General features: G+C 44.1%; 1 protein-coding gene across 2 annotated transcripts in view; it reads right to left on the bottom strand.

The window, feature by feature from the left end:
* The window catches only part of LOC110495101 (glutamate receptor ionotropic, NMDA 2B), a 119,680-nt gene that overhangs the window by 46,871 nt on the left and 45,309 nt on the right, over positions 1–27,500 (bottom strand). For both annotated transcript variants that reach the window (XM_036949373.1, XM_036949372.1), the window contains exons 4-6: positions 11,239–11,382; positions 9,090–9,360; positions 8,509–8,701 (exon numbers count right to left, since the gene is read on the bottom strand). In XM_036949373.1, coding sequence (XP_036805268.1) covers positions 8,509–8,701; positions 9,090–9,360; positions 11,239–11,382 — 608 coding nt within the window. The remainder of the gene's footprint in view (positions 1–8,508; positions 8,702–9,089; positions 9,361–11,238; positions 11,383–27,500) is intronic.

Below are 27,500 nucleotides of genomic sequence, written 5' to 3'. Positions count from 1 at the left end.
CACAACCCATAGTACCTGAAGCTATTTGTGAGGCTTCAAGGAACTGGCTAAGGTACTGAAAAACTCCACGCGGCTATTTGTCAACATGTCCACTTGAATGATGAACAACAGCACACAATGTGTGGACATGCAGCGTTATCAAGATGTGTCCCCTACTCGCGTATTAGATATTGTGAACAATGACGTATTCTAAATGAATTGCCTCATACAAACAGCATATTGTCAACATGCCAAGGCTATGTATCTGTGAGCATTGATCCGACAGACTGAGCATTTCAATAATTAAGGGACTGTGTGGACTACCGATTGGTTGTTCCAATGGTTCGTGGTATATGAATGAGTCATTAATAAGAGAGACACAGAGAGACATGAATTCATGTTTATATACTGTATGAATGATACTTTGCGTCTATATAGTAAATATGGACTAATTGTTTGGAGAAGGAGAGAGAGCAGAAAGGGGGAGAGAGAGAAGTTGTGAGAGACCGAGACAGAGAGAGGGAAACAGAAAGAGGTTATGAGAGAGGCAGAGAGAGAGAGACAGAGCGACAGAGAGAGGTTATGAGAGAGGCAGCAAGAGAGAGAAATATAGCGACAGAGAGAGAGCGAGAGACATATGTTTCCCATGCCAATAAAGCCCTTTGAATTGAACTGAATTGAGAGAGACGGAGAGAGAAAGACAGAGAGAGAAACAAAGACAGAGTAGCCGTGTGTAGTAGAGTTGAAAGATAGGAGATAACTAGTCTGATAGGGAGAGTTTCAGGGAAGAGGAGGTGCTGGCGGCTGCCTTCCACACACACAATGCTTTCTAGAGGGAGAGAGAGGAGTGGAATGGAGGGCCTTCCGATTCAACTTCAGCTAATTGAAAGAGCTTTTTGGCAGGAATGGACTGCATCTGAGCAGAGGAGTGAATGGTGCTGATAATGAGAAGCAGAAAGAAAGGGGGAGGAAACGAGAGTGAATGAGAGAGAAAGAGAGATTGCAAAGTGGGAACGAGGTAGAGGAAACGGACAAAGAGAGAGACTGAAAAGGTGATAAAGGGGAACATAAAAGAGTGAAAATTAAAAAGGAAAGATAGAAACCACAAAAGCGAAACCACAAAAGCGAGAGACAGAAAGATAGGGATGGGTTCTCTCATCCAGTTCTATAGGGTTCTGTCAAAAGGAGAGGACATTTGAACTCAATAGCCCAAAAGCACAATGAAATAGTCCACTAAATACATCTCTACCCCAATAAAAAGGACAATGATTTATTAGCCAACAAAATTATGGCTGTATTCTCTCATTATATACCTCCACTCAGCCCTGAGATGAGATTGGTTGGTTAGGGTGGAAACACCACAGCCGCCTTCAATGGCAGGGTCCCAGGTGTGTGTGTGTGTGTGTGTGTGTGTGTGTGTGTGGCAGCCATTTAGAGCTTCTATGATGTAGTCTTTACCTGAATCAGCCTGAGGTAAAACCACTTTATCGGTGAAATAGGATGAGAAAAACATGCCAGACGTACTACACGCATGAGCGACCTGCAGGAGTGTTAGACCACCGTGGGCACCACATACTTTACAGTAGAGTGTAGTACAGAGATGTGTGTGTTGTGTTTTGTGTGTGTGTGTGTGTGTGTGTGTGTGTGTGTGTGTGTGTAGAGCACAGGAATAGAAACACAATATCTCGATACTAAGGTTGTCACGCCTTAGAGGTTTCCTTGCCACGGTTGGCTTGGCAGGTTCCCATCCCACGTCATGCTTCAGATGACCCATAGGGCTTCTACACCGCAGCGGGATTGTCAGGCTGTTACGCCTCAGCCGGCCCATCCAGCTCGCCCGGGTGGGACGCTGGCGCCCCTAGAGAGGAGGGGGGGGGGTTCTATCACGCCTGCTCCCGCTCCCCCTCCCTGGCGCTCGAGGGCACCAGGCTACCCTTCTTTACACGCACTAGTCACCATCATTACGAGCAGCAGCGCTCATTGGACTCACCTGGACTCCTTCACTTTGTTGATTGCCCCAGCATATACGTCTGCTCCTCTGTATTGTTCCCTGTAGTAGCATTGTTTGTCGCGTTGTGTTTATGTCCAGATGGTGTTCTTGTTCAATTGCTTGTCTGTCTATATTAAACCTTCACTCCCTATACCTGCTTCTCATCTCCTGCGTTATACTGTTATTCTGAGTGACCGACGGAAAGGAAACGTACAGTTATGACTATAACTACTGTTCCCTGAAGGAGGGACGAGGTATAACATACTATGGAGAGTCAATGACCAGTCATATTCACCTGAAAAACTGAAATCACATCCAAAGAGCCAATCACACCCAGGGCTTGCATTAATTTCCTCAATTCAGTACTGCTCTTCAGCGAGCCCAAACCCCTTGACAGCGTGGGGGCAAAATACGCTATGCCTAGTTCCCTCCTTCAGGGAACAGTAGTTATATTCATAACTGCACGTTTAATTTCAGTCGGTCACTTGGTATAACATACTATGTGGACATACAATCACACCCGAAGCCGGCTAAGAGTGTACCAAACTAGGATGCCCACGGTAGGCCAAGCACACACAGGTTCCACCGGCTCCAAAAAGGGGTGTTAGAAGCCACCTTTTCCCGAATACTTACCCGAGAAGCCTGAACTGTCAGAGCCTCATGAGGCCTGAGATGTCAGAGCCCCATATAGATCAAATCAAGATCAAATCAAATTGTATTAGTCACATGCGCCAAATAGAACAAGTGTAGACCTTACAGTGAAATGCTTACTTACGAGCCCCTAAACTACATAAAGGACACGAGTGGCATTACCCATATGGTTGATGAGAATCTCCATATTGCAAATGTACGGTCCCTTACAACACGTCCGTGAGTGTTATTAAAATAGGCCGATGACCTCAGGTCGTGCCCCAGGGCTCGGTCTTCCAGAAAGTCATCGAATAAAGTCTCTTGGACATTTCGTTTCCGTTTTAGAACATTTGACATTTTTTGTCATTTTTCTGCTGTACTGGAAAATTTCACCAGATAGCGACTGGCTGCTTATTGCAAATGAACAAAACATCACCAAATGGACATGGGCATTTCTCCTAAAAGGAAAAGACTTCGAAGATGAAACTTGGTGAGCACAGGTTTGGCCAAATGGGCTTTTAGCCAAGAAACAAGATAACGTTGAGGCCTCAATGCTTTTTGAGTTGAGGCCCATTTTCTGGGATTAAAGTACAAAAACGGTAATCCAGAGCTAATTTGACCACTTCACGTCAAAGTACAAAAACCTACACGTGTAAGGAAAAAAAGAATCGCCATTTATCTATCGTAATTTACGAGAAATAATTCAATGTCCGTTTGGTGATGGTTAAAGAAATGTTATTTTTTCAAACAAGTTATAGATCCAGTTGCAATGTGTTCAGACAAATCCGTTAAGGCGGGTTTCAGAGCTCTACGTGAATTCTGTGATTTTCTGAACTCACACACACAGTCAATGGGGAGTAACACAGTGTGAGGCTTACAGACACACAGAGCCTGTGTTACTTTCAGCTTCCTGTGACAACCGGAAGTGCCTTAACTTGGGGTCATAGGGGCTGTTTCGAAGGGTTAAAAAGGTCACATCTTTCCAAAATTTCATGTGTGATGAGGCAACCCTCATGAACTGTAAATCAGTAATTACTCCCATCAGATGCCCAATAAACACACACACACACACACACACACACACACACAGGATGGAGTAACAGTGTCCAACATACAGTGTCTGTGGGGTCATAAGGCACCTAAGGCTTCCACTAGATGTCAACCGTCTTTAGAACCTTGTTTCAGGCTTCTACTGTGAAGTGGGAGAGAATGAGAGCTGATCGAGTCATGGGTCTCCCAGAAGGCCATGTGCACAGTCAGGCACGCGCCTGTGAGAGTTAGCTCCGTTCTCTTTCATTTCTTTATTTTTCTCCCCAATCTTGTGGTATCCAATTGTTTTTTAGTAGCTTGTATCCAATTGTTTTTTAGTATCTTGTCTCATCTCTACAACTCCCGTACGGGCTCGGGAGAGACGAAGGTTGAAAGTCATGCGTTCTCCGATACACAACCCAACCAAGCCGCACTGCTTCTTAACACAGCGCGTATCCAACCCGGAAGAAAGCCGCACCAATGTGTCGGAGGAAACACTGTGCACCTGGCAACCTTGGTTAGCGCGCCCTGCACCCGGCCCGCCACAGGAGTCGCTGGTGCGCGATGAAACAAGGACATCCCTACCGGCCAAGCCCTCCCTAACCCGGACGACGCTAGGCCAATTGTGCGTCGCCCCACGGACCTCCCGGTCGCGGCTGGTTACGACAGAGCCAAAGGAATTCTCCGGTTGAAACATTATTGAAGATTTATGATAAAAACATCCTAAAGATTGATTATATACATAGTTTGACATGTTTCTACGAACTGTAATATAACTTTTTTGACTTTGTCTGGACCTACTGCCTGCGCATTTGGATTACTATACTAAATGCGCAAACAAAAAGGAGGTCTTTGGACATAAATTATGGACTTTATCGAACAAAACTAACATTTATTGTGGAACTGGGATTCCTGGGAGTGCATTCTGATGAAGATAATCAAATGTAAGTGAATATTTATAATGCTATTTCTGACTTTTGTTGACTCCATAACATGGTGGGTATCTGTAATCTGTATTGTTTGTTTTGGTCTCTGAGCGCTGTACTCAGATTATTCCATGGTGTGCTTTTTCCGTAAAGCTTTTTTGAAATCTTATACAGCGGTTGCATTAAGGAGAAGTATATCTTTAATTCCATGCATAACTGTTGTATTTTCATCAACATTTATGATGAGTATTTCTGTAAATTGACTGTCTTCACTTTCACCGGATGTTTTGGAGGCAAAACATAACAACCCGCCAATGTAAACAGAGATTGTAAACAGAGATGTAAACAATGTAAACAGAGATGTATTGTGTAACATGAAGTCCTATGAGTGCCATCTGATGAAGATCATCAAAGGTTAGTGATTACTTTTATCTCCATTTCTGCATTTTGTGACTCCTCTCTTTGGCTGGAAAAATGTCTGTGTTTTTTTGTGACTAGGTACTGACCTAACATAATCGCATGGTATGCTTTTGTCGTAAAGCCTTTTTGAAATCGGACACTGTGGTGGGATTAACAACAGGTTTATCTTTGAAATGGTGTATAATACATGTATGGTTGAGGAATTTTAATTATGATATTTCTGTTGTTTGAATTTGGCGCCCTGCACTTTCACTGGATGTTGGTCAGGTGGGACGTTAGCGTCCCACGAACCCTAGAGAGGTTAAGTTGATAGTGCACAGTGAGTTTTGTGGCTGTAGAAGGTTCTCAAGCCGAGAAACAGCTTTGTCTATTTGCAATGACTTAAATTAATTTTGAACGTTGAGACAATGACAACATTTAGAAAAGTCCCAGAATCACAGGACTAGGTGCATTGAAACCGCCTCTGCCCATAGAGACGGACCCTAAAGTTTCTGTCCGATAGCGCTTTCAGGGATTCAGTAGCAACACCCCCCCCAAAAAAGTGAATTTTCAGCACTAATTAAGGTCGCTGCTCAGGCTCTGAATGACAGCTGGTGCTCTCATGCATGTTTCAGTGTTATTTGCCTCGTGTTATGTGGCAGGGCAAGCAAACCATTACAGACTACAAAGGGAAGCACAGCCGAGAGCTGCCCAGTGACACGAGCCTACCGGACGAGCTAAACTACTTCTGTGCTTCCCTTTGTAGTCTGTAATGGTTTGCAGGCCCTGCCACATCCGGCGCGCGTCAGAGCCGGTGTAGTACAACTCCATCTTAGTCTTTATTGATGCTTTGCCTGTTGCACTTATTTTCCACCATCATTTGCAAATAAATTCATAAAAAATCCTACAATGTGATTTTCTGGATTTTTTTTTCTCATTTTGTCTGTCATAGTTGAAGTGTACCTTTGATGAAAATTATAAGCCTCTCTCATCTTTTTAAGTGGGAGAACTTGCACAATTGGTGGCTGACTAAATACTTTTTTGCTCCACTGAATGCTTCCAATGTGAAAAAGGCCCTGCTCAAAAGGTTATTGCAAGAACATCAAAATGTCCACCAAAGAGCTTTGAAAAGGAGAAACTCCTGTAACCAGACCAACCCTCAAACGTACGCCACTTATATGTATACAACCCTCTCGTAGAGTGTGTGACGCGCCAACTGTACAGTCGTAATCACGTTCAAGGCTAAACCCCTAGCCGTCAAATTCAACCTTTCAAGGGCCAAACCCACTGATCCCATACATGTGAATCAGATGCATTGGAGGAAACGCATAGCTCAGGGTACGAGGCCACTGATACGCCAAAGCATCCGTTCCCAAAGGAGCGCCCAGATCCCTCATTGAGAAGAACAGACAACAATGTGCATTTTCTTGAGATGTTTAAGATCTACATTGGCCATGCTGATCCGGGCCCATATCTGGGGAACCACCGAGGGGTGCAGTCTCCACTTTGTAGAGATAGGACCCCCCCCTGTATGCGTAAGAGAAAATTACACACTTCCTCCCCTCCCCCACATCTACACACATACACACTTCTTCTCATCCCACACCTCTCCCCTCTCTGCCTCCCTAGCCATACACACCAATAAGCCCCATAGCAGCTCATCATCCAAAACCACTTCCAGCACATTTTCTCATTACACAAGACCTCCTGTTCTGTCCTCTCCTCAGTGGCAGGGAGGGAGTAACACGAGAGAACCCTCCAGTCAGAGGCTATATCCCCATGAGGTCAACCTGCCCCCCAAAACAAGCAGAGAATGTGATGCACAGGCACGCACGCGCTCACATGCACACACAGACAGACACAGACATACACACAGACATAGACACAACACCACACTTCCTCCCCAAACAGAGAGTGTGAGTCACTGAGCCCCCCCTGCTGTAGTCCATCACTGTCTGACAGCATGGCATGCAAATCTAGCATTACACTATCTATCCTCCGGTGGCATGGATCCACCACATTCCCGAGTCACGCACATAGGGTCTACAGGGCATAATGTCTGTTACTGGGGGGTTGGGGGGGTGGTGGGGGCAGGTTTTCCAGGAGTTAGGGGAGGCATTAGGGTCACCATCACCTCTCATTCTGTACCTCCGCTCAGCCCTGAGATGAAGGAATGAGGTTGGTTAGGGTAGAAACACCCCAGGGTCCCAGGCGTGTGTGTGTGTGTGTGTGTGTGTGTGTGTGTGTGTGTGTGTGTGTGTGTGTGTGTGTGTGTGTGTGTGTGTGTGTGTGTGTTTTGACAAGGGTCCCAGGTGTACTCCAGGAGGAAGATTGAATGCCAGGCCCTAACTACCAACTCTGGGTCTCAGTGACAGAGAAGGAACTCCGTTGGGGATTGAAATATTCATGGGTTTGTGTTTGTGTTATTTTATTCCTGTTGTTTGGAAGTTGCGATGAGGGACGTGTACGCATAACTGCATCTGATAAGAAAACAAATAAACATCCCAAAAATGTTATACTTTCACCCAGGTTGCTTATCACACACACACACACACACACACACAATAACAACAACCCACATATTCCAATCCACAATCCAAACCAACCACAAAAAATACAACTATGTTTATTTTTAGAAAAGGAACGTGGAGGATTGAGAGGGTTAACGGCTTTTGTACAAGTATATATTGTCTAATAAGAGCAGCATTAATAATCCCCAACCCGTATTAGACTGCACATGAAACTCAATCAGTACCCCAATAACAGTGCTAGAGGAAGGGAGTTTAACACACACTCACATACACACACACACACACACACACACACACACACACACACACACACACACACACACACACACACACACACACACACACACACACACACACACACACACACACACACACACACACACACACACACCTCCTAACCTCCTACTGTTCTTTGGACCTCTTTTAATTTAATCCGTTTGTCCCCAAGCATTCAATTAGTCACATAATCTATGAACAATGCAGGCACTAAAAGCAAAGCCCTATGAAGCTAAATGGAGATTAATTATTCATGTACTGAGTGTACTGTAATGTTCTGTACTGTAATGCGTCAGATAACAAAACAAGTAAATGAAGAAAGAAAAATATGTTTTCTTTCATGATTATTGTGGTTAATGGTAAAATAAGACGAAGGCTGTTGTAAAAGACTGTACATGTCCACCTCTTCAGGTTCTGCTGGGATGACTAAACAGAGGACAATGTTCCTCAAAGGTCTGTGTGTGTGTGTGTGCGAGTTTGTGTATGTGTGTGAGAGTGTGTACGTGCATGGGTATTGTATGTGTGTCTAGGTGTGTGTGTACTATAAGGAAAAGGCTATATGGACACTCCAGACAGACAAACGGATATTTCATTTCAGAATTGGCTAACATTTGGTTAGGGTCAGGGTTAAGGGTTAAGGTAAGTGTCCGTTTTAGATGATGGTTAGTCGTTTTGCAGGTCAGTAGCGCCCTTATAGTCTCTACCATACTACACCCTATGTTTCCACCCCCACATCTAGGGCACTCACTTGAGCACTTCATTGGAGTTGCTTTGTTTGGAGCCCTTCTTGTTAGGGGTCTCGTTGCAGCCTGACTTGAGCAGCGTGTGTTGCCCCCGGTCCAGCATCATGGTGGAGGTCGCCATGGCGATGACAGCCACTGCATCCCGCACCCGAGCTTCCAAACTGTAGTCCCATTCGTCATACGACACCGAAATAAGCCCTGAGAGAAGGAGAGAGAGAGAGAGAGAGAGAGAGGGGGAAAAGGAGAGAGGGAAAACGAGAAGAAAATGGGGGGGTAGGGGAAGACGTGGAAGGATGAGGGGTGAAAAGGTGGGAGGTGGAGAGAGAGGTTAAGAGAGCCATCTCAAATAACAGAGGTGCCACATGAATTAAAAACTTGTTTGTAATCCCAAAATCCAACACCCTTTACAGCTGAGCTCACCCAGAGTAGGATTAAGTTTCCCAGAGATGCTGATCTAAGATCAGTTTAGTATTTTCCGTTTTTAAAAGGTTTAAAAGCTGGGGGGAATAAACTGCTCCTGGATCAGTATGCACCTTAACCTTTTACCCTTCTCCTGACCCCCATTCTAACCCCATCCATTAACTACCTGTGGGAAACACGGCGGGGACATTATCGGCGTCGCCGGCCACTAGCGACGGTACAATCCAGGTGTACCCGTATCCCGTCAGTCCCACAGAGTTTGCCACCTCAAAGATGGTGTAGGCCTCCTCCTTGGTGCAGTAAAGCAGGTAGACAGGGCTCTGCAGCTTCTTCATCTGGTTCTGGATCTTAGCGTCTCCGTCATCCACAGACATGTCCAACAGGAGGACTTCTTCTAGCTCCCAGCCCACAAAACTGTTCTCTATGGTGCTCCGGATCTATGGTGGGGGGAGAGGAGAGAGGGAGGAGAAGGAAGAAGAGAGGAGGAGGTAGAAGAGTGAGGGAGGATGAGGAAAAGAAGAGGAGGGAGGGAGGGAGGGAGGGAGGGAGGGAGGGAGGGAGGGAGGGAGGGAGGGAGGGAGGGGGAGAAGGAGGAGGAAGACGAGGAAAGAAAAGTATTGACGTTCTGTTCCAATATCCACACAAGAAACACCACTTGAAAAGTAAACAGTTTGTTTGTCTGTCTGGCAGTCTTCTGGCTCCTCTCTTGGGTTTAGCTGTGCAGGTGTAAGACTAGTAGTGTGCCAGCTCAGCTCTAGAGTTGTACTTGAGCTTTAAGGTTTGGCGTGGGGCATCTCTCATAGGGGTTTCATAGGAACAACAGGTTGGGTGAGGGGCATCTCTCATAGGGGTTTCAAAGGAACAACAGGTTGGGTGTGGGGCATCTCTCATAGGGGTTTCATAGGAACAACAGGTTGGGTGTGGGGCATCTCTCATAGGGGTTTCATAGGAAGAATAGGTTGGGTGTGGGGCATCTCTCATAGGGGTTTCATAGGAACAACGATGAATAAGATATAGAAACAGGAGAAAATGGATGCCATTTTTAAAATACTTTGCTTGGAGTGCCAGAAAGTATGTGGACATCCGCTCGTCGAACATCTCATTCCAAAATCATGGGCATTAATATGGAGTTGCTCCCCCCTTTGCTGCTATAACAGCCTCCACTCTGCTAGGAAGGCTTTCCACTAGATATTGGAACATTGCTGCGGGGACTTGCTTCCATTCTGGCACAAGAGCATTAATGAGGTCGGGCACTGATGTTGGGCGATTAAGCCTTGCTCGCAGTCGGTGTTCCGATTCATTCCGAAGGTTTTTGGTGGGGTTGAGGTCAGGGCTCTGCGCAGGCCAGTCAAGTTCTTCCACACCGATCTCGAAAATACATTTCTGTATGGATCTCGCTTTGTGCACAGGGCATTGTCATGCTGAAACTGGAAAGCGCCGTCTCCAAACTGTTGCCACAAATTTGGAAGCACAGAATCGTCTAGACTGTCATTGAATGCTGTAGCGTTAAGATTTCTCTTCACTGGAACTAAGGAGCCCAAAACATGAAAAACAGCCCCAGAACATTATTCCTCCTCCACCAAACTTTACAGTTGGCATTATACATTCAGGCAGGTAGCGTTCTCCTGGCATCTGCCAAATCCAGATTCATCCGTCGGACTGCCAGATGGTGAAGCGTGATTCATCACTGCAGAGAAAGCATTTCCACTGCTCCAGAGTCCAATGGCGGCGAGCTTTACACCACTCCAGCCGATGCTTTGCATTGCACATAGTGATCTTAGGCTTGTGTGCGGCTGCTCGGCCATGGAAACTAATTTCATGAAGCTCACAACGAACACTTCTTGTGCTGACGTTGCTTCCAGAGGCATTTTGGAACTCAGTAGTGAGTGTTGCGGAGGACAGACGATTTTTACGCGCTACTCGCTTCAGCTCTCGCCGGTCCCATTCTGTGAGCTTGTGTGGCCTACCACTTCGCAGCTGAGCCGTTGTTGCTCCTAGACGTTTCCACATCACAATAACAGCACTAGCAGGGCAGAAATTTTATGAACTGCCTTGTTGGAAAGGTGGCATCCTATGACAGTGCCATGTTAAAAGTCACTGAGCTCTTCAGTAAAGCCATTCTACTGCCAATGTTTGTCAATGTTTGTCAATGGAGATTGGAATGATGTGTGCTCTATGTTATACACCTGTCAGTATTGGGTGTGGCTGAAATCGTCAAATCCACAAATTTGTAGGGGTGTCCACATACTTTTGTATACATAGTGTATTTGAACTAATTTCCAATAGTGTTTGAACCCAGGTCTGGTCTGCCTCACTTTGTTGACAAAGTCCTGGTATCCGGGGTAGTAGGTGGTGACGATGGAGAAGATGTACCAGTCGTATTCCTCCATGATCTTCAGCATGATGGAGGCCTGCTGCTCTATGGACGGGCCAAACTGGAAGAACATGGAGTGGTCGTCCTGCAAACACGGGGAAGAGAGAGAAGAGCGAGAGGGAAGACAGAAGAACGGGACGTCAGGTCAACGGTCAAACGGAAATGAGATGTAAAGGAGGATAGTACACGTACAGCACATGGGGCGGCCACACACACAAACAACATCTGGAGACTCAAAGGAGGTCCAGGGGGCGATGTTGTTCAGTCACCCATGAGGACGTGATGGTTGAGATGCATTATTTTTGGAACTAAGGGACATCAGAGGAACTGTATGAAAAGCTCACGCCCTGCATCAGCTGAACATCAGGGGTCTATTTGTGTCCATGAGTTTGTCAGTGGGGGAGTGTGTGTACGATTACTAGTGAGTGAGTGTGAGCGAGATTGTGAGTGTGCGTGTGTGTGTGTGTGTCCTCACAAGGATAGTAAAACAAGGAAAATTCTGATAAGTGGGGACATCTCACCGGTCACACTAAGGAAAAAGGCTATTTTAGGTTTAGGGGTTAAGTTTTACGGTTAGGGTTAGGGTTACAATTAGGATCAGGGTTAGAATTAGGGTTAGTGGTTAGGGTTTAAGGTTAGGTTTAGGGGTTAGGGAAAATAGGATTTTGAATGGGAATCAATTGTTTGGTCCCCACAAGGATAGTAAAACAAACATGCCTGTGTGTGTGTGTGTGTGTGTGTGTGTGTGTGTGTGTGTGTGTGTGTGTGTGCGTGATGTCTGCGTGAATCTGCTCATTTGTACAGTGGGGTTTGAAATGATTGACACAAAGATAAGAAAATATTACTGTTTAAAATCAATAATTCAAATACTCAGCTGTACTGTATGCTACACAAATGGAAAAGTATATTATTTTATACTAATACATTTGCTCAGCGAAATAGATGCAGTTTTTTTTCTCAAAAAGGCAAGGGTCAATATTACTGACACCCCTGTTTTCAATACCTCACCTTACAAGGATAATGGCACTAAGCCTTTTCCCAAAATGTTTAATGAGTTGGAGAACACATTGGAAGGGATCTTAGACCATTTCTCTTCCAGGAAGACAATAATACCAAGCATACATAAAATTCCACAAATAAAATGGTTAACTGGCCACATAATCAACTTTTTGCAATAGTTATGTCAGTTTCCAGACTTGAAACCAATTGAAAACATGTGGTTTGATTTGAGGAGGACAATCCCATAAAACGCAGACGAAGGATATCAAGGATCTGGAAGGATTCTGTATGGATCCCTCCCAATGTGTTCTCCAACTCATAAAACATTTTAGAAAAAGGCTCAGTTACGTTATCCTCCCAAGGTGAGGTATTTGAAGGTTTTGAAAACAGGGTTGTCAATCATTTTTAACCCTACTTTTTTGAGACAAAAAAATTATTACTTGTTGAACAAAATCTCTTTCTCTGAGCAACTGTATAAGTATAAAATAATGTTTTTTTTAGCATACAATACAGCACAGTATTTTAATTATTCATTTTTTATAGTAATTTTTTCTAATCTTAATCAAGGGTGTAACGTTGGACCCCACCGTATGTGTACACAGTGAGTGAGTGAGTGAGTGAGTGAGTGAGTGAGTGAGTGAGTGAGTGAGCGAGCGATACCGTTAGTTTGGGAATGAATATGTGTGACCATACGATATCTGCATGTTCCCGTGTGCAAGCATGGCCTGCCTATGTGACAGCTCTGTGTGTGACTCTGTGTGTATGGGCGTGTCCATAGGTTGTGGCTCCATGTTACTCATGCAGCAGGCTGTGCTGAACTCTCCCTGGCTCAGGTCTACTCGCTCCACTCCACATCAAAGCCCACTTCCCCCCCTGTTACATCTCCCATCTCCCCCACAGGGACAGATATGGCTTGATCCGTTACCTAGCTTCTGCTTTGATGAGGTAATCACATTCCGTGTCAATGGGGGACGGAAGTGTGGAAGTAGAATAGGGGAGGTTGGGGGATTAATCCTGAAGCGTTGACAGTCAGGAGACACTTCACTTGAAATAACCATGTTAAAATAATATGCTCGTGCACAAACGCATCACAGGCGCACCCTTAAACTCTAACCTTTCTATTGAAATCCGTTGCTATTTAGACTACGTTCCATATGTTCTGAGGGTCATGTACATTTCTAAGGTGAGTGTTTTTGTATGTATGCTGTGTTTGTCCCTTCCCATAACTTCCTGTCAATCAACCGCAAATCCACGGCAGCCATTGACTCCTCTTGATCCTCCACGTTTCTCAATCTATCCTGAGCCCTAATCTCTCCTCTTCACACCTTTACACACTTCTCTCGCTATTCTCTCTCTGTCCTACATTATTCATCACTGTGCGGATACAGATGTAATTTCGTTTGAAGACTTCTTTCCGCTCTTTTCCTCGATCATTCTATTCTCTCTTTTCATTCTATTTCTCTCTTTTCTCTCTCTCTTTCTCTCTTTTCTCTCTCTCTTTCTCAAATGTCATTCACTTGGATCAGCAGACACCTATTCCATTATTCATAGAATAACAACTAATCAGTCTAATGTTCTCTTTAATATCCTCATCAATTCACTTGTTTTTTTTTTTCTCCTAATGGAATTACTGTCTGTCAGTGTTTTTTTTTTTTACTCTTCGTGTTTATCTTCTTCACACCAAGTCCTAAAGCTCAATTAGCTCATGTCTGCGAGGTGCCAACCAGTGTCCTGCAGGGCCAGCAGGGTCAAACTCGTCTCGTTCCTGATCAGCGACCAAGTTGCATGTCCTGTCCACTCACATCAGTGTTCACTAGCCCAACTGACTGTGATGTGATGCCCAACACTTGTATGGGCCCTGGTTATAAGTGGTGCACAAAATAGGATAGAGGGTGCCATTATGGATGGAACCTATGAGTGATGTGAGAGATGCTCAACGGATGAATAAAAGAGAGCAGAGAAAGGACATTTTTCTTCGAGATGGAAAAATACCTATTATTGTAACTCTCTGAAGAGTATTGTTTGAATTTTGACATGCTTTTGTCGGCGTTGTGCTATGCGAGTTTGATTGTTCAGCGCGAAGTCACGCGAGTCGACGCGTACATATTATGTGTTGCAGTGGCACCACTTCTGCTGCTACACAGCTGCATGTTGCAGACATTAGCTAAAGGAGGCTAGTAAAGTACAGTAGCTTAAATGACTCACTATCATCATTATCCCGTTGGTCATAAAGATGACAGCAACCAGCCTCAGTAGATATACAACACTGTAACCTATTGCATCTCCCTGAGGATTTGTAACGTACTGTACTGGGATGAAGCATAATATGTGAGTAACCCGTCTTTAACATAGTGACTCTAACACCTCAACCACTCCTCACATCAACCACTCTGCAACACATGAATGAATATATGCAGAGTCTAGTATACAGAAAAGTGCTTCCATCGCTTCCTTCTTTACATTATGTCACCCGTTTCTATAAGATGTGCTGGGATGGGGAGCAGTGTTGAGGGCGGCTATTATTTAAACCTATTGAGACTCTGAAGTGTTGTGAGCTTGATTTATATCAGATCGTCACGGTGGCTTCGCCTGGCGTCGGCGGCGGAGCTAGCTGCTTCCTCTGCTGCGTCAATGTGTACTGTGGTGTGTGTGTGTGTGTGTGTGTGTGTGTGTGTGTGTGAGCAGTCTAAAGCGGGTCTGAAAGGATTTGGCAACTCATCTCCATGTCATGCCAATGAAAGCCTGTCTCCAATTAGATTTGCAGGGAGAGAACGACATATCAGCCCTCCGCTTAACAAGCCCTGGTGGGAGAGGATTGAGAGAGAGAGAGAGAGAGAGAGAGAGAGAGAGAGAGAGAGAGAGAGAGAGATAGGGGTGATGGGAGAGAGAGAGAGAGGGGGTGGCAGTTGGGGCTGAGCGAGAGATAGAGAGGAGTCTCAATTGAGAAAACAGGAAAAACCTAAGAACTCCCAGAGAGAGAGAGTAAGAACAAGAGAAGGATTCACAAACACACACATTCACACATTGAAGTAGCAGCTGCGTTATCGTAGACACATCCTTTCCTTCCTATCCTTCAAACACTGTTTTTCCACTTCACTCCCCTCTTTCAATCCACCTTTTATCCTCTCTCCCCTTCCAACTATCTTTCCTCTATCTGTCTTTCCTCCATCTATCTATCTTTCCTCTGTCTTTCCTTCATCTATCTATCTTCCCTCTGTCTTTCCTCCATCTATCTATCTTCCCTCTGTCTTTCCTCCATCTATCTATCTTTCCTCTGTCTTTCCTCCATCTATCTTCCCTCTGTCTTTCCTCCATCTATCTATCTTTCCTTTGTCTTTCCTCCATCTATATATCTTTCCTCTGTCTTTCCTCCATCTATCTTTCCTCTGTCTTTCCTCTGTCTTTCCTCCATCTATCTATCTTCCCTCTGTATTTCCTCTGTCTTTCCTCCATCTATCTATCTTCCCTCTGTCTTTCCTCCATCTATCTGTCTTTTCTCTATCTTACCTCTGTCTTTCCATATTTTCTCCCCAGCACGTTCATCCTGCTGTCAGTCTCGCTCTGTGGTTTAAGCTCACCATGCTTCATCATCAAATTTCTTCGCTAATCAAATACACACAGAGTTAATTCATCTAACATTCCTTGTTTAATTAGGAATGACCCTATTTTGAAGTCTTTCCTGTTGCGTCGCTTTTTCTTATGCACTTCATTTGAAGAACCCACAGTGTCTTGATTGAATTACTCAGCTATTTTTGGTCCAGGAAATGATTACACAGTTGCTCTCGTTTCATTTGCTGGGCAGCCAATAGACTAAGAATAAGAGCTCTGGAAAATGGGGATGGCAATCATGGGAACTAGATATAGAGTGCGGTAGGACATCGCAACATTTTGTGAGCAGCACAATATGAAATCAAAAAGAACCTCAGCATCTCAAATCTCTGGCTCCTAACTCCGATGTCATTAACAAACTAGCAAAAAGTTTTCGCTCCTGTTGCTTAGCAATTAACCACTCTCACAGTAAGAAGCTGTTAATGTTATGCGTAAATCACAATCAAATCAATGTTTGACAAAAAGTGCAGGTTTTGTACTTTAGTCAACAAACTAGTACATCTTGTGGCTGCCAGGTAGCAGTCTCACAGAAGCTGTTCTGTGGTTCGCTTCAATGAATCCCAAAGAAACCAAGTATGTACAGTAGTGTTTTGCGTATTTTACAGTCCATTAAAAAGGGCATTATAGAGTTATTTTTCCAGCATAATGTCCATTTTAACAGACTGTAAAATACACTGTGACCTTTATTATCAGCATGCTGAGGCCTGTCCTCACCACAGCCAGCAGGCTCTACCTCTGACCTCTGTGTGGGGAATATCATGTTGGTCACGGCACCAAACCCCCGTGGTCACAACCATCCTCCACACACACACACACACACACGCACACACACACACACACACACACACACACACACACACACACACACACACACACACACACACACACACACACACACACACACACACACACAAACCATGGTCACAACCACGCACGCACACACGCACACGCACACGCACACACACACACAGAGGTGGTTAAACTCAGGTCATACAATATGACTGCTCATGCACTGGTTCTACAGCTTGAAACATATTTACCATGCACGCATACTATATGTGCATATGGTGCCATACATATACATGCATGAATACATACAGTACCAGTCAAAGGTTTGGACACGCCTACTCATTCAAGGGTTTTTCTTTATTTGTACTATTTTCTACATTGTAGAATAATAGTGAAGTCATCAAAACTATTAAAGTGCACATATGGAATCATGTAGTAACCAAAAAAGTGCTAAACAAATATATTTGAGATTTGTGATTTTTCAAAGTAGCCAGCCTTTGCCTTGATGACAGCTTTGCACACTATTGGCTTTCAAAAGTCTTGAAGGAGTTCCCACATATGCTGAGCACTTGTTGGCTGCTTTTCCTTCACTCTGTGGTCCAACTCACCCCAAACCATCTCAATTGGGTTGAGGTCGGGTGATTGTGGAGGCCAGGTCATCTAATGTATCACTCCATCACTCTCATTCTCAGTCAAATAGCCCTTACGCAGCCTGGAGGTGTATTGTGTCATTGTCCTGTTGAAAACAAATGATAGTCCCACTAAGTGCAAACCAGATGGGATGGCGTATCTCTGCAGAATGCTGTGGCAGCCATGCTGGTTAAGTGTGCCTTGAATTCTAAATAAATCACAGACAGTGTCACCAGCAAGCACCCCCCACAGCATCACACCTCCTCTTCCATGCTTCACGGTGGGAACCACATATGCAGAGATCATCCGTTTACCTACTCTGCGGCTCATAAAAACACAGCGGTTGGAACCAAAAATCTCAAATTTGGACTCAACAGACCAAAGGGCAAATTACCACAGGTTTAATGTCCATTGCTCATGTTTCTTGGCCCAAGCAAGTCTCTTCTTATTATTGGTGTCCTTTAGTAGTGTTTCCTTTGCAGCAGTTCGACCATGAAGGCCTGATTCAAGCAGTCTCCTCCGAACAGTGTATGTGGAGATGTGTGTTACTTGAACTCCATGAAGCAATTATTTGGGCTGCAATTTCTGAGGCTGGTAACTCTAATGAACGTATCCTCTGCAGCAGAGGTAACTATAGGTTTTCCTTCCCTGTGGCAGTCCTCATGAGAGCCAGTTTCATCATAGCGCTTGATGGTTTTTGCGACTGTTCTTGAAGAAACATTTAACGTTTTTGACATTTTCCGCATTGACTGACCTTCATGTCTTAAAGTGATGATGGACTGTCGTTTCTCTTTGCTTACTTGAGCTCTTCTTGCCATAATATGGACTTGGTCTTTCACCAAATAGGGATATCTTCTGTATACCACCCCTACCTTGTCACAACACAACTGATTGGCTCAAACGCATTAACAAGGAAAGAAATTCCACAAATTGACTATTAACAAAGCACACATGTTAATCGAAATGCATTCCTGGTGACTACTCTGGTTGAGATAATGCTAAGAGTGTGCAAAGCTGTCATCAAGGCAAAGGGTGGCAACTTATAGATAAATTATATTTTGATTTGTTTAACAGTGTTGGTTATTTTGGTTAACACTTATTTCATAGTGTTGATGTCTTCCCTATTATTCTACAATATAGAAAATAGTAAAAAAATTAAGAAAAACCCTTGAATGAGTAAGCGCACACACACACACACACACACACACACACACACACACACACAGCAGAGTCCCCTTACTTATGATAAGACACTAATAATATAGGTCCTATTTGACATAGCAGTGAATGACTCAGTGAATCAGCCCAGAAATATATAATTAAAAAAAGAGAATGACAGAAACTCGTCAACTCATAGTTGATTTGAAATAGCTGGAATGATTTATCATCCTCTTCCCCAACATATTTTTTCCTCCTCACCATCTTCTCTATTTCAGTTTCCCAACACCAGGTTCTGCTCTCAATAAACGTTTTAATAATGTGCTGAATATCTAATTAAAATAAATGACTCTCACTTTGTGTTTCAAATTCATCTGTATTACACGTACACATACACACTCCTGTGTGAGTGCACACACACACTTGCTTTTTTCCAAACCTCTGCAAAATTTCTAACTTTTTTCCTCCAGTCTCCACTAATGTGTCTCAAACTGCCACTCTGTGTACGGAGGGAGAAGATGGAGGAGGCCAATTGTCTTATTGGATCTGCTACTGTAACGTCTACAGCCCTGGCAGGACTCACATCATGTCAGCCAAGCCCATTACATCCTGAAATACACTGAAATGGATTGACGGCGAGGGACATGGGGATGACAGATTAAAGGACAAGACCAGGACAGAGAGGCTGGTGTTCGGGACAGGAAGGAAGGAAGGAAAGAAGGAAGGAAGGAAGGAAGGAAAGAAGGAAGGAAGGAAGGAAGGAAGAAAGGGAGGAAGGAAGGAAGAAAGGGAGGAAGGAAGGAAGGAAAGAAGGGAGGGAGGGAGGGAGGGAGGGAGGGAGGGAGGGAGGGAGGGAGGAAGGAAGGAAGGAAGGAAGGAAGGAAGGAAGGAAGGAAGGAAGGAAGGAAGGAAGGAAGGAAGGAAGGAAGGAAGGAAGGAAGGAAGGAAGGAAAGAAAGAAAGAAAGAAAGAAAGAAAGAAAGAAAGAAAGAAAGAAAGAAAGAAAGAAGGAAGGAAGGAAGGAAGGAAGGAAGGAAGGAAGGAAGGAAGGTAGGTGAGTCTGGTTGAGACAGCGAAGAAAAAAGCCCAAGACAATGAGGAAAGGAGGATGGAAGGATGGAGAAGGAGAACAAGACCTGTGCACTCTGCGGTTAATGAAAACCTCCCGTCACGAGGAGTTGATTAAGCTCGTTAACAACGGGAGAGCATGCTGGGTAATTAATCACTGACACATGGATGCGCTGCATGCTGATTGGTCCATTCCACCCCAGCCAATAGAGAGGAGCCACTTATTTGTATCAAATGTATCAATAGTGAAAAATGAGTCCCTGGAGAATGCAAGGAAATGGGAGTGCATAATGTAGGAATTACTCTAGCCTTGATTTCCCATCAAAGATCAACCTCTTGAGAAAATGGCCAGTGATTTTATGTGGGTGTTTCACTTCTGCCAAACACATGTGTGTGTCTCTCTCTCTCCCCCCCTTCTCTCTAACAAGCACAGAAGGTTAGAGTGCAGAGTAGAGCCAAGTACAGAGTACAATGAGATACACGTGGTTCACAACCCTGTCAGTGTGTTTTTTTGCAAGTCTTGACTCCCATTTCCACTCCCTCTCCTCTCTCGCTCATTCCCTCTCTTTCTCTCCTCCTTCTCCTCTCAGCCTAACTCTGTCCACCTCCACTTCATGCTGATTCCTCCCTTCATTCTGTTTTCCCTCACTAATATCTCTCTCTCTCTCTCTCTCTCTGTCCATTAATCAGCATACTCTCTTTCATTCCCCAACTAACTCCTTCCGTCATCTACAGTATTTATTTAAAACACTCTCTCTCAATTCAATTTGAATTTAAGGGTCTTTATTGGCATGGATAACATATGTTTACATTGCCAAAGCAAGTGAAATAGATAATAAACAAGAGTGAAATAAATAATACAAGATTTTTTTGTGAAGAATCAACAACAAGTGGGACACAATCATGAAGTGGAACGACATTTATTGGATATTTAAAACTTTTTTAACAAATCAAAAACTGAGAAATTGGGCGTGCAAAATTATTCAGCCCCTTTACTTTCAGTGCAGCAAACTCTCTCCAGAAGTTCAGTGAGGATCTCTGAATGATCCAATGTTGACCTAAATGACTAATGATGATAAATACAATCCACCTGTGTGTAATCAAGTCTCCGTATAAATGCACCTGCACTGTGATAGTCTCAGAGGTCCGTCAAAAGCGCAGAGAGCTTTATGAAGAACAAGGAACACACCAGGCAGGTCCGAGATACTGTTGTGAAGAAGTTTAAAGCCGGATTTGGATACAAAAAGATTTCCCAAGCTTTAAACATCCCAAGGAGCACTGTGCAAGCGATAATATTGAAATGGAAGGAGTATCAGACCACTGCAAATCTACCAAGACCTGGCCGTCCCTCTAAACTTTCAGCTCAACCAAGGAGAAGACTGATCAGAGATGCAGCCAAGAGGCCCATGATCACTCTGGATGAACTGCAGAGATCTACAGCTGAGGTGGGATACTCTGTCCATAGGACAACAATCAGTCGTATATTGCACAAATCTGGCCTTTATGGAAGAGTGGCAAGAAGAAAGCCATTTCTTAAAGATATCCATAAAAAGTGTTGTTTAAAGTTTGCCACAAGCCACCTGGGAGACACACCAAACATGTGGAAGAAGGTGCTCTGGTCAGATGAAACCAAAATTGAACTTTTTGGCAACAATGCAAAACGTCATGTTTGGCGTAAAAGCAACACAGCTGAACACACCATCCCCACTGTCAAACATGGTGGTGGCAGCATCATGGTTTGGGCCTGCTTTTCTTCAGCAGGGACAGGGAAGATGGTTAAAATTGATGGGGAGATGGATGGAGCCAAATACAGGACCATTCTGGAAGAAAACCTGGTGGAGACTGCAAAAGACCTGAGACTGGGACGGAGATTTGTCTTCCAACAAAACAATGATCCAAAACATAAAGCAAAATCTACAATGGAATGGTTCAAAAATAAACATATCCAGGTGTTAGAATGGCCAAGTCAAAGTCCAGTCCTGAATCCAATCGAGAATCTGTGGAAAGAACTGAAAACTGCTGTTCACAAATGCTCTCCATCCAACCTCACTGAGCTCGAGCTGTTTTGCAAGGAGGAATGGGAAAAAATGTCAGTCTCTCGATGTGCAAAACTGATAGAGACATACCCCAAGCGACTTACAGCTGTAATCGCAGCAAAAGGTGGCGCTACAAAGTATTAACTCAAGGGGGCTGAATAATTTTGCACGCCCAATTTCTCAGTTTTTGATTTGTTAAAAAAGTTTGAAATATCCAATAAATGTCGTTCCACTTCATGATTGTGTCCCACTTGTTGTTGATTCCTCACAAAAAAATACAGTTTTATATCTTTATGTTTGAAGCCTGAAATGTGGCAAAAGGTCGCAAAGTTCAAGGGGGCCGAATACTTTCGCAAGGCACTGTATATATGTTGAAGATGGTGGGGCTTAAGCTGCTTCCCTGTCTCACCTCCTGGCCCTGTGGAAAGAAATGTGTTTTTTGCCCATTTTAACCGCAAACTTGTTGTTTGTGTACATGGATTTTATAATGTCGTATGTTTTTCCTCCATCACCACTTTCAATAAATTTGTATAGAAGGCCCTCGTGCCATATTGAGTCAAAAGCTTTTTTGAAAACAAAAGCATGAGAAGAATTTGCGTTTGTTTTTGTTTGTTTGTTTGTCAAGGGTGAATACGTTGTCTGCCGTACAGTAATTTGGTAAAAAGCCAATTTGACATTTGCTCAGTACATTGCTACCGCTGAGGAAATGTGCGAGTTTGCTGTTAATGATAATGCAAAGGATTTTCCCAAGGTTGCTGTTGACGCATATCCCACGGTATTTATTGGGGTCAAATTTGTCTCCACTTTTGGGATAACATCAACCCCACAGGCCTTTTTGGGTTGGAGGGTTTGTATTTTGTCCTGTAGTTCATTCAATGTAATCGAAGAATCCAGTCCAGTTCTGGTACTCTTTAAAAGTAGATTTTATGATTTGTATTCAATCATGTATATGTTTTGCTGTTTGTTCTTTGCTATAGAGCCAAAAAGATTGGAGAAGTGGTTTCTCCATACATCTCCATTTTGGATACATAACCGGCGCCGACAGAGATGGCCGCCTCGCTTCGCGTTCCTAGGAAACTATGCAGTATTTTGTTTTTTTACGTGTTATTTCTTACATTGGTACCCCAGGTAAAACACCCACCCAGATGGCATCCCCAGCAGCGTCCTCAGAGCATGTGCAGACCAGCTGGCTGGTGTGTTTACGGACATATTCAATCAATCCTTATCCCAGTCTGCTGTTCCCACATGCCTCAAGAGGGCCACCACTGTTCCTGTTCCCAAGAAAGCTAAGGTAACTGAGCTAAATGACTACCGCCCCGTAGCACTCACTTCCGTCATCATGTAGTGCTTTGAGAGACTAGTCAAGGACCATATCACCTCCACCCTACCTGACACCCTAGACCCACTCCAATTTGCTTACCGCCCCAGTAGGTCCACAGATGACGCAATTGCAACCACACTGCACACTGCCCTAACCCATCTGGACAAGAGGAATATCTATGTGAGAATGCTGTTCAACGACTACAGCTCAGCATTTAACACCATAGTACCCTCCAAACTCGTCATCAAGCTCGAGACCCTGGGTCTCGACCCCGCCCTGTGCAACTGGGTACTGGACTTCCTGACGGGCCGCACCCAGGTGGTGAGGGTAGGTAACAACATCTCCACCCCGCTGATCCTCAAACATTGGGGCCCCACAAGGGTGCGTTCTGAGCCCTCTCCTGTACTCCCTGTTCACACACGACTGCGTGGCCATGCACTCCTCCAACTCAATCATCGAGTTTGCAGACAACGCTACAGTGGTAGGCTTGATTACCAACAATGACGAGGCGGCCTACAGGGAGGAGATGAGGGCCCTCGGAGTCTGGTGTGAGGAAAATAACCTCACACTTAACGTCAACAAAACAAAGGAGATGATCGTAGACTTCAGGAAACAGCAGAGGGAGCACCCCCCTATCCACATCGACGGGACAGTAGTGGAGAGTGTAGTAAGTTTTAAATTCCTCGGTGTACACATCAAATCAAATGTAGTTGTCACATACACACAGATGTTAATGCGAGTGTAGCGAAATGCTTGTACTTATAGTTCCGACAATGCAGTAATAACCAACGAGTAATCTAACCTAACAATTCCAAAACTACTACCTTACACACACAAGTGTAAAGGGATAAAGAATATGTAGATAAAGATATATGAATGAGTGATGGTACAGAACGGCATAGGCACGATGGAGTAGATGGTATAGAGTACAGTATATACAAACTTTTAGATTTGATAGGGAAGCTGAGAGGTCAAATATACTGTTTAGGTTTTCTACTGCCAAGTTTACACCTTCACTATTACAGTAAAACATTTTGCCCATGAAATCGTCTGGAAGGGATTGAATTTGTTGTTGCCTAATATTTTTTGGGGTAGATTTCCACACTGCTTTCCTGCCATCTACAGCATTTCTTAATACTATTCAGTTCCTTTGGCTTTGATGCCTCATGATTGAGTATTGCTCTGTTCAAGTACTGTGATTTTGCTGTGATCTGATAGTGGTGTCAGTGGGCTGACTGTGAACGCTCTAAGAGACTCTGGGTTGAGGTCAGTGATATAGTCTACAGTACTACTGCCAAGAGATGAGCTATATGTGTACCTACCATAGGAGTCCCCTCAAAGCCGACCATTGACTATGTACATACCCAGCGTCCGACAGAGCTGCAGGAGTTGTGACCTATTTTTGTTGGTTATGTTGTCGTAGTTGTGTCTAGGGGGGCATATGGGGGAGGGCATGCTGTCAACTCCAGGTAGGTTTTTGTCCCCCTGTGTGCTGAGTGTGTCAGGTTTCTCTCTCTCTCTCTCTCTCTCTCTCTCTCTCTCTCTCTCTCTCTCTGAATTCAAATGGGATAGATTGGCACCTCCTTTCATCTGCAATATCTCCTCTCTCAATGTAGTCCTCCTTCAATTTTACCCATCTCTTTTAATCTTTTTTTCCTCCTGTCATAATAGTTTTCAACCGTATCTTTTTTGCAATATGTAACATTTGATTCAAAAAAAAAAATTGCCAAACATTTCCCACTGCCTCCCACTTCTCTGAGAGAAGAAATGCAACCAACCAACTCTCCATTTCTGGTCCATGTCTCATCTAACTGAAGACACTGTTTGACTGGCATCAGCTGTACTGTCAGATTCATAGAAAGAGAAAGAAAGAGGTATAGAGAAAGTGAGTGTTACAGAGAGAGAAGGAGAGAGAGGGGTGATGAGAGTGTGTGTGTGAGAGAGAGAGAGAGAGCGAGAGAGAGAGAGAGAGAAAGAGATAGGGAGAGGGAGTGAAGGAAAGAGAGAGAGATAGCAAGAGGGAGAGAGATATGGAGAGGGAGTGAAGGAAAGAGAGAGGGAGTGAGCGATAGAGAGAGACATTTCAAAGACATGCAGTGTTTCCGTGGCAACGCGGTTTCCATCGAAACAATCTGGCTAAAGACGCCATTAGTGTGAAGAAATATCCACTTACACTCTGTTGCACTGTATGCACACAAACATAAAAACACACAGTATATTTTACATGCACACACACTTAACAGACACACAAGCTCGCACACACGCTCTGTGAAATCACACAGAGTCGAGCGATGACTAAAAAACACGAGGTCATTAACAATAGCAACAATTACAGAGCAATTATATCTATTCTACATGACCTAATTATAGGAATGTTTTATGTGGCATGGCATGTGACCGTGTGATGAATGGCAGAGTGTGGTAATATTCTTGGTACTGCTACTGTCTCTTTAATGTGTGTGTGTGTGTATATGTGTTTTTTTGTTGAACGATCCTTGTGGGTACCAGAAGTCCTCACAAGGATAGCGAAACAAGGAAAATTGATTTACAAGTGGGGACATTTTGCCGGTCCCCACAAGGAAAAATTATATTTCAGGCTTAGGGCTTAGGTTTAGTGCTAGGGTTAGAATTAGGGTTAGGTTTAGAATTAAGGTTGGTGTTAACTGTTAGGAGTTAGGGTTAGGTATAATTTTAGGGTTTTGGGGTTAAGGTTAGGGGTTACGGGTTAGGGTTAGGGGTTACGGGTTAGGTTTAGGATTAAGGTTAGGGTTATGGTTAGGTTAAGGTTTAGGGAAAATAGGATTTTGGATGGGAATAAATTATTTGGTCCCCAGAAGGATAGCAATACAAAACTCTGTGTGTGTGTGTGTGTGTGTGTGTGTGTGTGTGTGTGTGTGTGTGTGTGTGTGTGTGTGTGTGTGTGTGTGTGTGTGTGTGTGTGTGTGTGTGTGTGTGTGTGTGTGTGTGTGTGTGTGTGTGTGTGTGTGTTTGTGTGTGTGTGTTATACTGCGGTTAATTCCTCTCTTAGTAATTAGGCTGGAGGGGCCAAATGCTCTTGTTGTGTGTGTGCCAGCCCGGAGCCCTGTTTTGTGATGGCACGGTACGGTTGATGATTCAATGGGCAGCATCTTTTACAGAGTGGCTTGTCACAACAACAGCTGAGATATACTTATGTCAGTGCGTCATCGCCTCGCTCTGTCAGAACATTGTCCCAGGTCCCCTGTCACATTTACATACTAGCCAACGCCACTAAGGGCCCGCAGCTGTGTGTCTGATGCTGGAGGGGGGCTCTGGTGTGGATCTAGAAAACTGTGTGTAATAATTGTTCATAATATTTCAAAACAATGGACCAATTGCAAAAACTGATGGCCACTATATTATCTCCAGTTGATCTCTGATTGAACCATCAATACTAGCAAAAATCTCCATCATAGCTGATCTCTGATTTAACCATCAATACTAGCTAAAATCTCCATCATAGCTGATCTCTGATTTAACCATCAATACTAGCTAAAATCTCCATCATAGCTGATCTCTGATTTAACCATCAATACTAGCTAAAATCTCCATCATAGCTGATCTCTGATTTAACCATCAATACTAGCTAAAATCTCCATCATAGCTGATCTCTGATTTAACCATCAATACTAGCTAAAATCTCCATCATAGCTGATCTCTGATTTAACCATCAATACTAGCTAAAATCTCCATCATAGCTGATCTCTGATTTAACCATCAATACTAGCTAAAATCTCCATCATAGCTGATCTCTGATTTAACCATCAATACTAGCTAAAATCTCCATCATAGCTGATCTCTGATTTAACCATCAATACTAGCTAAAATCTCCATCATAGCTGATCTCTGATTTAACCATCAATACTAGCTAAAATCTCCATCATAGCTGATCTCTTTTTTTTTTTTTTTTTTGTACCCCCTTGTTCCTCCCCAATTTTGTGGTATCCAATTGTTGTAGTAGCTACTATCTTGTCTCATCGCTAAAACTCCCGTACGGGCTCGGGAGAGACGAAGGTTGAAAGTAATGCGTCCTCCGATACACAACCCAACCAAGCCGCACTGCTTCTTAACACAGCGCGCATCCAACCCGGAAGCCAGCCGCACCAATGTGTCGGAGGCTACACCGTGCACCTGGCAACCTTGGTTAGCGTGCACTGCGCCCGGCCCGCCACAGGAGTCGCTGGTGCGCGATGAGACAAGGACATCCCTACCGACCAAGCCCTCCCTAACCCGGACGACGCTAGGCCAATTGTGCGTTGCCCCACGGACCTCCCGGTCGCGGCCGGTTGAGACAGAGCCTGGGCGCGAACCCAGGGACTCTGATGGCACAGCTGGCGCTGCAGTACAGCACCCTTAATCACTGCGTCACCCGGGAGCATCATAGCTGATCTCAATTGCAACCATCATCCAGCACCGATTCACTGCTCCATAATGCGGATGTTGGAGTTACAAACAGTTTTCAAGACGATTTCACCCTCTGGTGAGTATAATTATCAGAACATTTGAATCTTGTTATTTGAGCAGACTTATAGGGTGATTTATCTATTTGACAATCATTCCATACAACTGAAATAAA

The sequence above is a fragment of the Oncorhynchus mykiss genome, chromosome 17 (assembly GCF_013265735.2).
Source record: "Oncorhynchus mykiss isolate Arlee chromosome 17, USDA_OmykA_1.1, whole genome shotgun sequence".
Classification (NCBI taxonomy): Eukaryota; Metazoa; Chordata; class Actinopteri; order Salmoniformes; family Salmonidae; genus Oncorhynchus; species Oncorhynchus mykiss.
The sequence above is the reverse complement of the archived record's forward strand: the minus strand, read 5'-3'. Positions and strand labels throughout refer to the sequence as shown.